This window comes from Juglans regia, chromosome 14 (assembly GCF_001411555.2).
Source record: "Juglans regia cultivar Chandler chromosome 14, Walnut 2.0, whole genome shotgun sequence".
In the NCBI taxonomy this organism is placed as follows: Eukaryota; Viridiplantae; Streptophyta; class Magnoliopsida; order Fagales; family Juglandaceae; genus Juglans; species Juglans regia.
In genome coordinates, this window is record NC_049914.1 from 376,949 (window position 1) to 390,310 (window position 13,362).

Here is a 13,362-nt window from a genome sequence, read left to right on the forward strand (position 1 = left end):
CTCATTTCATCCGATCTTATTATTATAATTTTATTAAATTTTTCACACAAAATACAATAAGCAATCAACTTTTTTAAATTCTAAAACAATAATAATATTAAAAAATAATATTTTAACAATATTTTATTCAACTTTTATCTAAAATTATCTCATCTCATTTCAGAGCATTGGCATTGGTTTCATCAAAATTATCTTTAAAATTTGATGAAAAGTATATATTTTCCATTTAGAAGGAAGTAAAGCATCTTTAAATAAGTTACATTCGGTTGGTGAGAGTCCGTAACCTTGAATTTTTAAGGTTTGGGAATTGCAATTTATCACGGGATAAAGGATTTGCTTCAATTAGTTTCTTAAGCTCCACCAACATGATTGCTCTAGCAGATTTCATAATATTTGGAAAGTTGCTCATTTTCTCTGGGATACAACAAACCCATTTTTTACAACATTTTCTATAGTTGATTTCAAATGTATGGTGGAAGACTTGAACACAAATTCATCATACCTAAAATTCTCTAATGTTAAGAAGCTGAGTGATTTTCTTGAAAAGCTCTTCATTAAATGTGGCAAAAACTTTCAAATCCCACTTTTGTCCATCCATTTGCAAATAACCATAGGAGTATAAGATTGATAATTGATGCGGCAGAAGCAAAGAACCAAACCACCATCAAAATATTTTTCATTTTTGTGAAAGACCAAAATAAATACATTATGAGGAATCCAAAAATGACTCTACGGCTATGAAAGAGAGAGCCCAGAAGATTTCAAAGTTTCAAACACTGCCCAACAAACATTCTCATACAGTCAATATACCACTAATTTTGTTTACAAAACCCAAAAAGGCAAACGAAAAAAGTTTAATAATATCATAGGCATTGTCCAAGAGAACGTTAAAAGGGCATAAAACCTAGCATTATCAATTTTTTTTTTCTTATACATTTAGGAAGGGGGTTTCGAACCCAAGACCTCTATTTTGAAGACTGTATTTATGTCAATCCGGCCACCTCCGCCTTTGGCAATCCAGCATTATCAATTGGAAGAGCGTAAAGTGTAACATACGAACCCAAATAGGACTCAAATTCTATTATTTTATTATTTTATTTTATCTTCAAAATAGGTTAACAGATCAGATTAAACAGAGTTTATATCTCATTAGGTTGCTTCCCTTATCATCATTCTCATGTGGTTATCTGTTAAAATCCCTAGAAAAGTGACCTTGGGACAAGCCTCAACACTACCCTTGAAAGGCAAGGGTAGCACCATGGCCAGCCTACACACATGCTTTGGCCCGCGCGTTAACACGCACGGGACGCCCAGCACGCAGGCTAGCAAGGTTAGTAGTTGCGCGCAGCCTGGCATGCGCATGCCCATGCGTATAGCCTTGCGCTGCGCGGCCATGCGCAAGCCCTTGCATGCGCCCCACGCCGCACGCCAGCGAGGTTAGTGGCATGCCTGCATCCAGCGCACGGCTCCAACCCGTGCCTTGCAGGCTATGCCAGTGGCATGCCCACTAGGCATGTCATCCAGCGCATGGCTCCAGCCCATGCCTTGCAGCTTTAGCGCCCATGCCACCAGCCCGGGCCATGCAGCACGCACACATGGTTCACCATCAGTAGGCCTTGCATGGCACCATGCCATGCCCATCAGCAAACCATGTTGTGCCACCTAGCCATGGACCATCCTGAAGGCCACCATGCACCATTCTTGCCCACCATGGGCTCATGCATGCCACGGCCAACTTGGCCCATGCCACTATGTTATTTCTTTTTATTTATTTATTTCCAAGGAATCTATTGGGAGTTTCCAATTTGTAACTCTTATAAATAGGACCCTTAGTCTTTACTTTTACATCTTTTTTGACAAATTCCTTTTGGACGGCTTTGTTCTTGAGATCAATTATTTCAGTGCTTAGCACTTGGGCTCTTTGGGGTGCAATTCATGAATCCCTAAGGAGAGAATCACACTTTGCAATTCTTGAATAAGTGTAATTCGGTTTATTAATCTTATGAATATTATTCATTCATTCTTTTGTCTTCCATTGGCTCTTCATTGTTCATATTAATTTATGTGCATTGGTCTTGAAGTGTTCTTGAATTGTTCTTGAGACTACATTGTGTTCATCTTGTGCTCATTGCCGTGATCATCACATTGCCTCATTTGATCCATCTAAACATTTAAGTGTCAGCCCTTGGAGTGTTTGCCATAGTCCACTTACCATAATACACCTTGTCGCCACTTCCATAGAACCCTAACCCTAATCCTCACTTTCCATATTCAGCCATTCCCTAATTGCCCTTCTTCCATCCCAAGTTGCCATAGTCGAAACCCTTAAGTCTCAATAAGAAAACTCTTTCCTTTTAGGAGTCTTGACTCATTCCAATTTAAATCATTCAATTTAAGGAATTGACAATCCCTTTCAATCCTTTAAATCTCTCATTTCTAAAATCACTCAAGTCAACCATTGACTTCCCTTCCTAGCCAAATCCGAGTTTCTCAAATATTCCTACCATTTAGGAATCTTTCCAAAAATCCCTCCACTCACCAATTTCAGCAACCCTAGTTGCCTTGCAATCCGAAACCCTAGCCTCCATCCACCTTGGCACCACCCTCATTCCCAATAGCTCACTTCGGCAACCCTAATTGCTACACACCCGAAACCCTAGCCTCACCATCTCTCATCAACCCTAACCCTATCACTTGGTGCCACACTCAAGGAACAAACCCTAGCTGTCCATAGTGAATTGCAAACCCGAGACACTTAGCCTACACAATTCCACCACCATCTCCATCATTCCACCTCCCAAACACCTACCCTTTGTTAAAGGCCAAGCAAGTTGGCAAGATCACTCGGTCACCATCTTCACCAAGATGAGCTCGTGAACTTAATGTTGAGGGACAAGACCGGGTCCCTGACATTATCCCTTAGGTTCCAATTTAAATAAGATCCCCAAATAGAAACTAACTCCCAAATCCCAACTCCAAACTCTATCCAATCTCCTGAAGACTCACATTATCCCTTCCCCCTCATCTATAAAAAACCCACGAGACCTTAGAATTAAACACACAAAAAAATTGGAAAGAACTCACTCTCGCAGAGGCTTTGTAATTTTAGCCCAGCCATCGTCGAATAGCATAACAAAGATCCATTTCAAACAGACAGAGCAACTATGAATTGCATTTTTCAGAAACCTAAAGCTTAATACACAACATATCATAACATCCAAGCATATCAATACAAATCATTCAAGCATATCAACACACAACATGTTAGTATATGAAAACATTCACATTCATATATCAGAGTTTGACTGACTGTATGTCTTTGACGGAGAGATTGAGGATGCAGATTGGGGATGCAGGCACAAATCAAGGCTACGAAACGGAAGTTCTTATCACGAGGGAGGGATGGGTAGAGGCTATGCAAGTGAGAGAAAGAGAAAGGGTAGTCAAGAGGATGAAGGATAGATCGACAGAGAAGACTCGAAGATGAAAGAGATAAATGGTGTTGGTTTGGTGCGTGGTGTTTAGGGTTTTTGCACTAAGGAGAAAATGAAGGAGAAGATTCATGGGTTTTCTGCGTGGTGTTTAGGGTTTCTGCGTTAAGGAAAAGACGAAAGACAAAGACAAAGGAAAAAAGAAATGGCGTGGGTTTGGTTTCAAGCCGTTTAAGTGCAAAACCGTGACATGGCCGACCGGGTTCGCCTTGTTGATGATGATACGTTAATTAGTAGTCTTGGTGGCGTGATTTTAGTCAATTCACATTCACACACTAGAAGTATATTTACGTTTTACCCCTAGTTTTATTTCTTTTTTGACAAACAGGCTTATTCCTAATTAGCACATAATGCGCGTTAAATTATGCTGTAAAAAATATTAATATTTGCTTCGAAAAACAAATTAAAATTTGAAGTTAAAAAAATAACATTCATCACTCGTTTGATAGTTGTATTAACGTTATAAATAAGATTTGATTTATTAAAAATCTAATTTTAAATCATTCAAGTATTATTATGTCAATTAAATACATTCTGTATGCTGTGCACACCGATTCGAAATAAAATTTCTCTAAGATTTATTATTATTTACTAGTTTCGAATAGTTGTAATATTAATACTTCTCCCCAAGAGATAAGGGAAGGAATGGTGATGGGGGGAGCAAGAGGAGGAAGGTGACAAGGTGTTACATGGTCTACCAATAAAATGGACGGCAGTAGTCTCAGAGCCCTAAATGCCATAAGCCCCCTCCATTTTCATTTCCATTTCCGCTCCAAATGTCCTCTCTTTCGCTCTATCCAGTTTGCCCAATTCAAGCACAAGCTCTCTCTCTCCTCCTCTCCCTTCTCTCCTCTCTGCTCTCAACGTACTCTCTCTCTCTCTCTCTCTCTCTCTCTCTCTCTCACACACACACACACACTTTTTCTCTCTCCATACATGTACCCGCATATTGGTTTATGTCTTTATATTTGTTCTAAACTTAAGTTGGATTTTCATATGATGTGTGTAACGTTGGTATGATGTCACAGTCGAAGGAGGCCTGGAGAGTTCTCTGCCCTTGCCTCGCGGTGTGGGCAAGGCGGTGACCGAGGAGGTTTCCAGAAGGAAGCTTCTTCAAGTGGTTTTAGTTTCACCTCAGGTACCACTAAAATGCTGCAACTTTTCCCAAGGCCCCAGCCTTTGTGTTTATTTTTTTCAGTTAGTCTATAAAAACTCCCTTGTTCTTGTTTCTTATTACGTTGGGTAGTTGATAAAGTTAAGACTTTTGCCATGGTATATGGTTGAATTGCGTGGAAAGGGAATTAGTCTTCCACAAACTGTTGTGGAATTATTATGTGCGTTTATGTATTTTGTATAAAAAATGTTTAGGGAGGAAGGAAAGCCTCAAGTGCTTTGAATGGTGAAGCTCCCTGTATGAAACCAAAGTATGATATTACTGATATTTGATTGATGGGATATGATTAAAACATCGGATCACAAATGCTTGGCTCTTAAAGTTAGTGCCTTGGTTGTCTAATAAGTACGAGAAACTTCCAAAGACGCATGCTTATTAGGCATATGTGACTGTGATAATGTCTCTTAGCTGTCGCGTATTTACTCCTTGCCAAGTATAAGGATCTGCTGATGGAGTCTTGCTGGCTATTTGGTGATAAATGTCAGTGGAGTACCGAGGAATGGATCCATGCTTTTTCTGATGAGTACAGGAATTGGTGTGAAGTGAAAACTGAAAAACCAGTGGTTCTACTCAACACAACACCTAGAGGGTGGTGAATAGGTGTAGTTCAAAATTTTTTGGTCTAATAAAAATATTGACAAGTACACAATTAATCAAAGAGACAAATCACACAAATAATCAATGCAGAGATTTGGTCACGAAGTGGAAACTCATTTGAAGAACTTCTTCAAAATATAAAACCACTCCGGGTGTAGGTCATCACCACAAATCCACTATAGAAAATTTTAGTTCGTTACAACCAATTTAGAAACACTCACAAAACCTTTGTAGTAGCTAAACTTGGCTTGCAATACCACGAGTGACCCACTTGATCTTTATATGCATGTAATGCCAGAACTCTGACCTTTCTATAACATCCCACGAGAACCTCTCGATCTCTGTAGCAACAACAACTCTTGAAACCTTCCTGGCAATGAACACATTCATTCTAATGGACTCAACTTTGTTTTTATCTTGAGTGTGATTTGGTGGAGGTATATTTTTCAAGAGATTCAACTTTGAATGTGAGTGAGAGTTTCTCTTGAATGCTCTTGGAAGGGGGCTTTGTTTTTGCCCTATTTTTCCACACAAGGGCAGAATGAAATGTTTCCTTTTATACCTCCCAAGAGTGAGGTGCTCAAACTTTAGGAAAAATTAGATTTTCTGAACATTGGCTCGAGCGGAGTATCAAACGCGGGTCGAGCGAACGTAGCACTTTTGAAGTCGCTCGAGCGCCAGGTCGAGCGAGGCTTGAGCAAACTCTCTAGATGTCCATAGCTCGAGCGCTGTGTCGAGCACCATGTCGAGCAAACTCTCTGCATGTCTTAAGCTCGAGCGATGCGTCGAGTCATGTCGAGCGAACTCTCTGGATGTTCATAGCTTGAGCATCATGTCGAGCGAACTCTTTGTTTTGAGTGTCGCTCGAGCCATGTGTCGAGCCGTGTTGGGCTCACTTGACCCCCTTTTCACTTTGACACACTTCAACACTTGTTACAACACAATTTTACAAAGGTTTGCACAAGAATATGCCAACACACTTATTTTTACATTAACAAAAACAAGATGTTCAACTTTGATAAAAATGGGTATCAATGCAACCCGGTTTGCACGGTATGCTTTACGAGTAAAAATCAGGTTGAAGTTATTTAATCAGAATTGGATGCTATTTCGGCTGACAATTAATATTTGTTGTTACAATTTGGTCAGAGTGATTAAGAACCCCAATGAAGGTGTGTTGATAGCAACTCATAGTTCACAGTACGAGTTTTTAATATGTGTGGTCTGATAATTACTTATCAACTTTGCTGACAGTTGCTTCTGTAGATAGCAGTTCAATGTATGGCAATATTTTACATTATTTTTAGATAATAAAGGTTGTAATTGGTACTTCAATTTATACTTCTCCAATTCCACTACTGATCAATTTCTCCTAATTAGGGAAAATACTTTGGGAATCCCATAATTTGGTCACTCTAAATTATAGTTCATGTTTGGTGATTTTGAAAACTTGTGTAAATATTTTTTAGATGTGTTTTGTATTAGGTTTTGTGAGAGTAGGTAGATAGGTGCAATGATAATTTGTTTGGATTTCTCATTTTTTAGATGTGTTGTATTGTCCCTCGCAGATTCCTGGAAACACCGGTTGCATTGCCAGAACATGTGCTGCATCAGCTGTAGGGCTGCATCTAGTTGGGGTATAGATTTCCTATTTGAGTCTGATTGTTATTTTATCATGTTGTTTATATAAACAGGATCATTGAACTGCCCTAGACTGACCCTTTATTATAAAGTTGCTGCTGCCTTTTGTTGATTAACATGCATCTTTTCTTCTTCAGCCATTAGGATTTCAGGTGGATGATGCAAAATTAAAGCGTGCAGGGTTGGATTACTGGCCGTATCCAAGCATATCTTCCATTAATTTTCATTACTTCAGTTACTTTTTGTTGGATATAAATATCCACCTTTAGTATTTTATGAACTGATAATTGATATGGGAACGTTCAAAACCAATTTGTTTGCTGCCTCAAGGTTAAAATTTTTTTTTCATTATTTCAGTTACTTTTTGTCGGATATAAATATCCACCTTTAGTATTTTTTGAACTGATAATTGATATGGGAACGTTCAAACCAATTTGTTTGCTGCCTCAAGGTTAAAAAAGGGTTTTAAGCTCTTTTTTTTTTACAACTGAAGAGTTACTTGTTCTGGGAAGGATATGCTACTACCTTGCTTTCTTGCCTTTTGTGCCAAAACCAGATTTAATAGTTTAAACTTGAACTTATGTGATTGGCTGGATTCAATCATGGCTCATTCAGACAATTTTCTGCCAACTGCCTTTTGTATTTATGTTGTGTCATCAATGTCCTTGATGCTTGCCTATTTTCAACAATTAACTGTACTGATAGATATGTGGTTGTTAAAGTTCATGGCTCATGGGTGGAGTTTCGAGACTATTTCAGGCGACAGGTTCTTTTTGTCTCATAAATTGGAATTCAGAGACGTTTCTTTTGCTTTGCCTTTGACTCCGACCGTTTTCTGTCTTTTGACACAGGGTGGGGAAAAGCGGTTGCTTGCATTCACCAAGAGAGGAACGGCAATTCATTCAGTAAGCCTTGGTCTTTCTAGTTTGCTTTGTACCGTGGTTATTTGTAAATGTGCATTATTTAATTGTGTTCTTCAACTTTTATTTTGAATGAGAGAGCTTGAACACCTCGGTTAGAGTTCTTGAAGAGAGCATGTTAATTTTCATAATGAAAATAGAGAAAGTTCGGTGGGAGGGATTAGAGTCCTAGAGATTTTCTCTTGTCTACTTCTTGTGTACTTGGGCTATGCCTAATTATGTGGATTAAATTTTTTTTTTAAATGAAAATTACTTGATCTCCCGAAGCATTTCTATATATGGATCATTGACATTTGGGTAACGGGTTTTGTGTGTCATGAAATCATTCATAGTTTGTATGGATTTCATTTTTTACTTTTCATTTGACTTAGGCTTGGTTTGGATAGTGAAACCATCTCAACTCATCTCATTTTATCATTAAAACTTTATCAAATTTTCAAACAAAATATAATAAACAATTCAACAAAAATAATATCAAAAAATAATATTCTAACAATATTTTACTCAACTTTCATTTCATTTTATCTCAACTCACTATCCAAACCAGGCCTTAGACTTGAGAGATAGAAAACGAGAATTATACAGGCTAATGATCTTTGGACCAAATGGCTTATCTACTCCTTCATAAAAAAAGGTGGAAGTTGAGCTAAGAGGGTTCGATCATGTATAACATTTGCCTATGAAATATAAAAGTGAGTGTTGTGTATTAAAAAAGTATGCAATGCAATTATAAGTTTGAAGTACGCATTGCCACGTACAAGTTGAGGTGTAGTCACTGAAATAGGATACAAAGATCCAGGACACTTGGAGCTCGATCAAAGAAGAAACTATAAATCCAAAGTAACTAAAGATGAGGTGATGGGTTGTCATTTTATAATGAAACTGGTATGGAGTCTGACCTCTCTCTCTTGTCATCTTTACCTCTCCATGAATTTCTAGGTCATGCTTTTTCTAGTTAAAATCTGGCAATATAGTTGATAAAATGTTTTCAATTTGACCATGCTTAGTTGTGTTTCTGCAGGACTTTTCTTACAGAAGAGGTGATTATCTCATATTTGGCTCGGAAACTTGCGGCCTACCACCTGAGGCGCTGCTGGACTGCAAAAGTGAAACATTTGGAGGTGGGACCATTCGGATTCCAATGGTTGAAACTTATGTTAGGTGTCTTAATCTCTCTGTAAGTGTTGGCATCGCTTTGTATGAAGCTTCCAGACAGCTAAACTATGAACAACTTGAGGCCCCATCTGAAAATTGTGTGGATACAACCGAGCAATCCTTTATTACGGAGGATATTTTCTGTTGATTCAAAGTTGGATGAATTCGTAGTTTATTGGCAATTTGATCTTCATTGAGGGGAGATGGTGGTTTTTGGAAGTAGCATGAATCGTGGTTTTTGGAAGACGCTTTGGCTTGTGTAATAATCTATAGATAAAAATAAGCACACACCATGTCATCAAAGATAAAGCCTCGTTCTGTACCAGAAGGACTGCAAAGAGTGAGTCCACCGACATATATGAATAGAAACTCGCATGGGGTAGATGAGAGGAGAGAAGTTTTTGAGCCTTCCACGTGAGGACTTTGAATTGTGTTGTAATGAGGACAAAACAGCCCCATGTTTTCTCAGATACTTGGATCTTAATTAAACACCTACCAATGTGTTGGAAGTTGGAACTGTTAATATTACAAATTTCAAGTTAAAAAGTTAATAAGGGGAGCGGAGGAAGCCAGTGAAAGGGTTAAGACATCATGATCAATGATATGGAAGATGAGAGAAAAAAACAAGAGAGATTATATAATGTTGTAAACAAAATTTGATGCAACCCCAATTCACGGTTTAATCATTATATTTTATTGTCAGGATCTCTTGCCATCATCGTTTTCACATGGCACCCATGCATGCAGTTAACTATCTTATTATATATATATATATATATATATATATATATATATATGGGGTCACCGTCCATTTATCTTGCTCCCCCCACCATCACATTCAATTCGATAAAAAAAAAAAAAAACCTTTTTTCTCGAGTTTCTCGAGTCGTTTCTCTATCCCAAAGTGAGGTGAGGTTTCTCGTTCGGTCGTCGGTACCCTGAGGTTGCTGCCACCCCTAATTGTCTCCATTGTTTCTCTCTCTCATTGTATTCTTTCTCCCTCTTTTACTTTGATCTTTCTCGTCAATGTCGTCAGGGATTCGTCTTAAACTTCCATGGGCATGCATTGAACTTATAACTCTACTTGCGAAAAAAGCATTGAGTTATTTACCCGAGAGTGAAGCCAAGAAGAGCCATCTGTGAATTCTGTCGACAAGTTGAAACCAATCAAGGCCAGACCTACTGACAGCCTAATAGATATGGCCAGTTATAGAAAGATATGGACCCACATATATATATATATATATATTGAGAAATAATGCTTTAGAATTTAGAATTCAGATATGTCTAAACTGTATTAATGCATACTACTTGGTCCTATCTTAATACTGTTCTTTTCACAACAATACTTGCCCAAAACAAATATTTATATGTGGTACACTCACAGATATGAGTTGGACATTTAATCAAACACCAAATGGGCTGGGTTTGAGTGCACAGATATTCCAGTGGCTACTAATGAAGATGTCATCGATCTATTATTGGACTACAGTTAAAGCTCTCCATCCACGGACAACAAACTATTTTTCCCGACTCTTTTTTCAAAGAAACGACAAAATCCATCATTCACAATCATCATCATGTTATTGAATTTTACTTCAAATCTAGGTAGAGAAATTAATATTCGTTTGATTCGAAATGTGTTATTTTATTAAAAGTTAAATAAAATATTAGTATAATATTATTTTTATTTTAAAATTTTAAAAAATTAAATTATTTATTATATTTTATATAAAAAAATTATAATAATTATATAAAATGAGATAAAATGAAATAGACCAAATCAATAATTTTAAATCCTCTTTTCGTGGTACTTATCAAAATCTGAAAAAAACAAACAAGGAAATTCTTTTTACTCTTCACTCCAGATTTTATTACAATTTTATTTTTTTCTGAAAAATATATAAATCATTTTTCTATTTTATATATCTTGTTATGACATCAGACATACGTAGTTGCCATTCAACTAAAATTATTTTAACAAAACAATAATAATTGTATGGCCCAAAATAAAATAATCATATTCCAAATAATTGTATCATTTATTACTTTACAAATAATTGTACCATAATCTGCATATGAATTATCAGCCAATCAAATCAACCAATATATATATATATATATATATATATATATAATCTCAAATCAAGCTATAGAAATGTAATTTTGATTAGAAAAAAAAGAAGCTATTGAAGTGTAATTTCACCCGGTGCAAGAAGGGCTGTTTCGTCCGAAAGTGTGTATTTGAAGTAAGCCAACCCCCATCAGCCAGCCATTCCCTCTCTCCCCTTCTCGCAGAAATATAAAGAGTCGGTCATACACACACTGTCCTTCGTATTTATTTATTTATATCACTTACTGCAGAGGACAGACATCCTCCAACTTCCCTCACATTCACGTTCTTAAACCAGAGCAAAGCTCTCGCTCTTTTTCTTCTTTTTTTTTTTTTTTTGAGCTAAAGATGGGGTGGCTGTTTATATCTTTCACCATGATGTTCGTCTGCGCTCTCTCTGGCGTTACCTCCTGCCCGCCCTCGGACCGCGCCGCTCTCTTGTCCTTCAAGAACGCACTTAACGAACCATACTTGGGCATCTTTGACACTTGGGCAGGCACCGACTGCTGCTCCGGATGGTACGGAGTCAGCTGTGACCCGACAACTCAGCGAGTCGCGGACATTAACCTCCGCGGCGAGTCCGAGGACCCCATTTTCGAAAAAGCAGGCCGCACAGGGTACATGACCGGCACGATCTCGCCGAATATCTGCAACCTAGACCACCTCACTAACCTTATCGTCGCCGACTGGAAGGGAATCTCCGGTAAGATCCCCAAGTGCATCACATCGATCTCCTCCCTCCGAATCTTCGACTTAATTGGAAACCGGATATCCGGCGATATTCCTGAAGATATGGGAAAACTCCAGCGACTCACGGTCCTCAACCTCGCCGATAATGCTATCTCTGGAAAGATCCCGGCGTCACTCGTGGGACTCTCCAGGTTGATGCACCTAGATCTCAGCAACAACCAGATCTCTGGCGAGATGCCGGCCGATTTTGGAAAGCTCGGCATGCTGAGTCGGGCACTACTGAGTAGGAACCAGCTCAGCGGCTCAATTCCCGCGTCCATATCCAAAATGTACCGGCTCGCGGACTTGGATTTGTCCATGAACCGGATTTCGGGTTTGATACCGGAGCAACTGGGGAAAATGCGGGTACTTTCTACTCTTAATTTGGACAGTAACTCGCTTTCGGGACATATACCACCGGCACTATTGAGTAACTCCGGAGTGGGTATACTGAACTTGAGCCGAAACAGTATTGAGGGTAATATACCGGATGTTTTCGGGTCAAACACGTACTTCATGGCGCTGGACTTATCGTACAACAACTTGAAGGGTCCGATACCAAAGTCGTTATCGTCGGCGAAGTATATCGGGCACATGGACCTGAGCTACAACCACCTATGCGGGCCGATTCCCATGGGATCGCCATTTGATCACCTTGAAGCCTCCTCCTTTATGAACAATGATTGCTTGTGTGGCAACCCACTAAGGACTTGTTAATGTTAATGGTTCGCCCGATACAGAAACACTTCGTAATTGTTGTCCAGTGTCTCGCAATTGTGGTAAGTGATTTTATTTTTATTTTTATTAAGTAAGTGTAATTTGTTAAGAAGTACTGTCGTAAGGTTCAATTATGATATTATAAGCTGAGGGTTAAGTAAAGTCACAGAGATAATTAAAGGCAGCAGTTTGCATGCACGTGAAAATTAAACATCCTGTCTCACAAGAGATTCCCAACTCCCAAGTGAAGTTATTGAGCAATTTCATGGGCTATCCATATATTATTTAATTTTAATTAATTGCATGCGCTATCTTTATCTTTTTAGAGTACTCTTTCAATCACAGTCGTCATTTTAATTAGTTGCATGGTGATAGGAGTTAAACTTCTGCCTTCTTTTTTGGAAAATGAGAACGACAATAATAAAGGCGAAAGGGGGGTGAGAATGAGAGGATTACATGGTAAGTTGTGATGTTGTCTTTCGAGCATAGCGAATAGTGGAATAGATAGTGATGAGAAAAATTAGAAGCAGTACGATCACAAATGTTGAAAGATTTTTTTTTTTTTATTCTTTGGAGTCGGGAGGAAGTTGCATCCGCTCACCTCAAGAGAAGCAAACGCATTTTTAGGTTGTTTTTAGAAGTTGAATTGAATTAAATTTTTTATGGATAATAGTAAGCTGAGATGATAAAATAAATTTTGTCAAAATTATTTAAGATGAGTTTAAGGGTTCGCTTGTTTTCAGAAATGAAATGAGATTAAATTTAAAAAATTAAATAAAATATTGTTAGAATATATTTTTTAATATTATTTTTATTTTAAAATTT

The 13,362-nt window shown here is 38.0% G+C and overlaps 2 protein-coding genes across 3 annotated transcripts; both read left to right on the forward strand.

Annotated features, from left to right (window-relative positions):
* The first annotated feature begins 4,103 nt into the window (after positions 1 to 4,103).
* Positions 4,104 to 9,180, forward strand: LOC109001521 (putative tRNA (cytidine(34)-2'-O)-methyltransferase). Of its 2 annotated transcripts, none has more exons than XM_035685090.1 (7): positions 4,104 to 4,356; positions 4,520 to 4,629; positions 6,831 to 6,899; positions 7,041 to 7,099; positions 7,609 to 7,669; positions 7,755 to 7,808; positions 8,831 to 9,108. In XM_035685090.1, the coding sequence occupies exons 1-7, from the start codon at positions 4,197 to 4,199 to the stop codon at positions 9,002 to 9,004; spliced, it is 687 nt and encodes a 228-aa protein (XP_035540983.1). In that variant the 5' UTR covers positions 4,104 to 4,196; the 3' UTR covers positions 9,005 to 9,108. The 2 variants fall into 2 exon arrangements, with proteins under 2 accessions (XP_035540983.1, XP_018834393.1); XM_018978848.2 differs by having other exon boundaries at positions 4,106 to 4,356; positions 8,845 to 9,180.
* A 2,077-nt stretch (positions 9,181 to 11,257) lies between these two features.
* On the forward strand, positions 11,258 to 12,810 carry LOC109001520 (DNA damage-repair/toleration protein DRT100-like). The gene has a single exon (XM_018978847.2). The coding sequence runs from the start codon at positions 11,440 to 11,442 to the stop codon at positions 12,535 to 12,537; it is 1,098 nt and encodes a 365-aa protein (XP_018834392.1). The 5' UTR covers positions 11,258 to 11,439; the 3' UTR covers positions 12,538 to 12,810.
* The last annotated feature ends 552 nt before the right edge of the window (positions 12,811 to 13,362 follow it).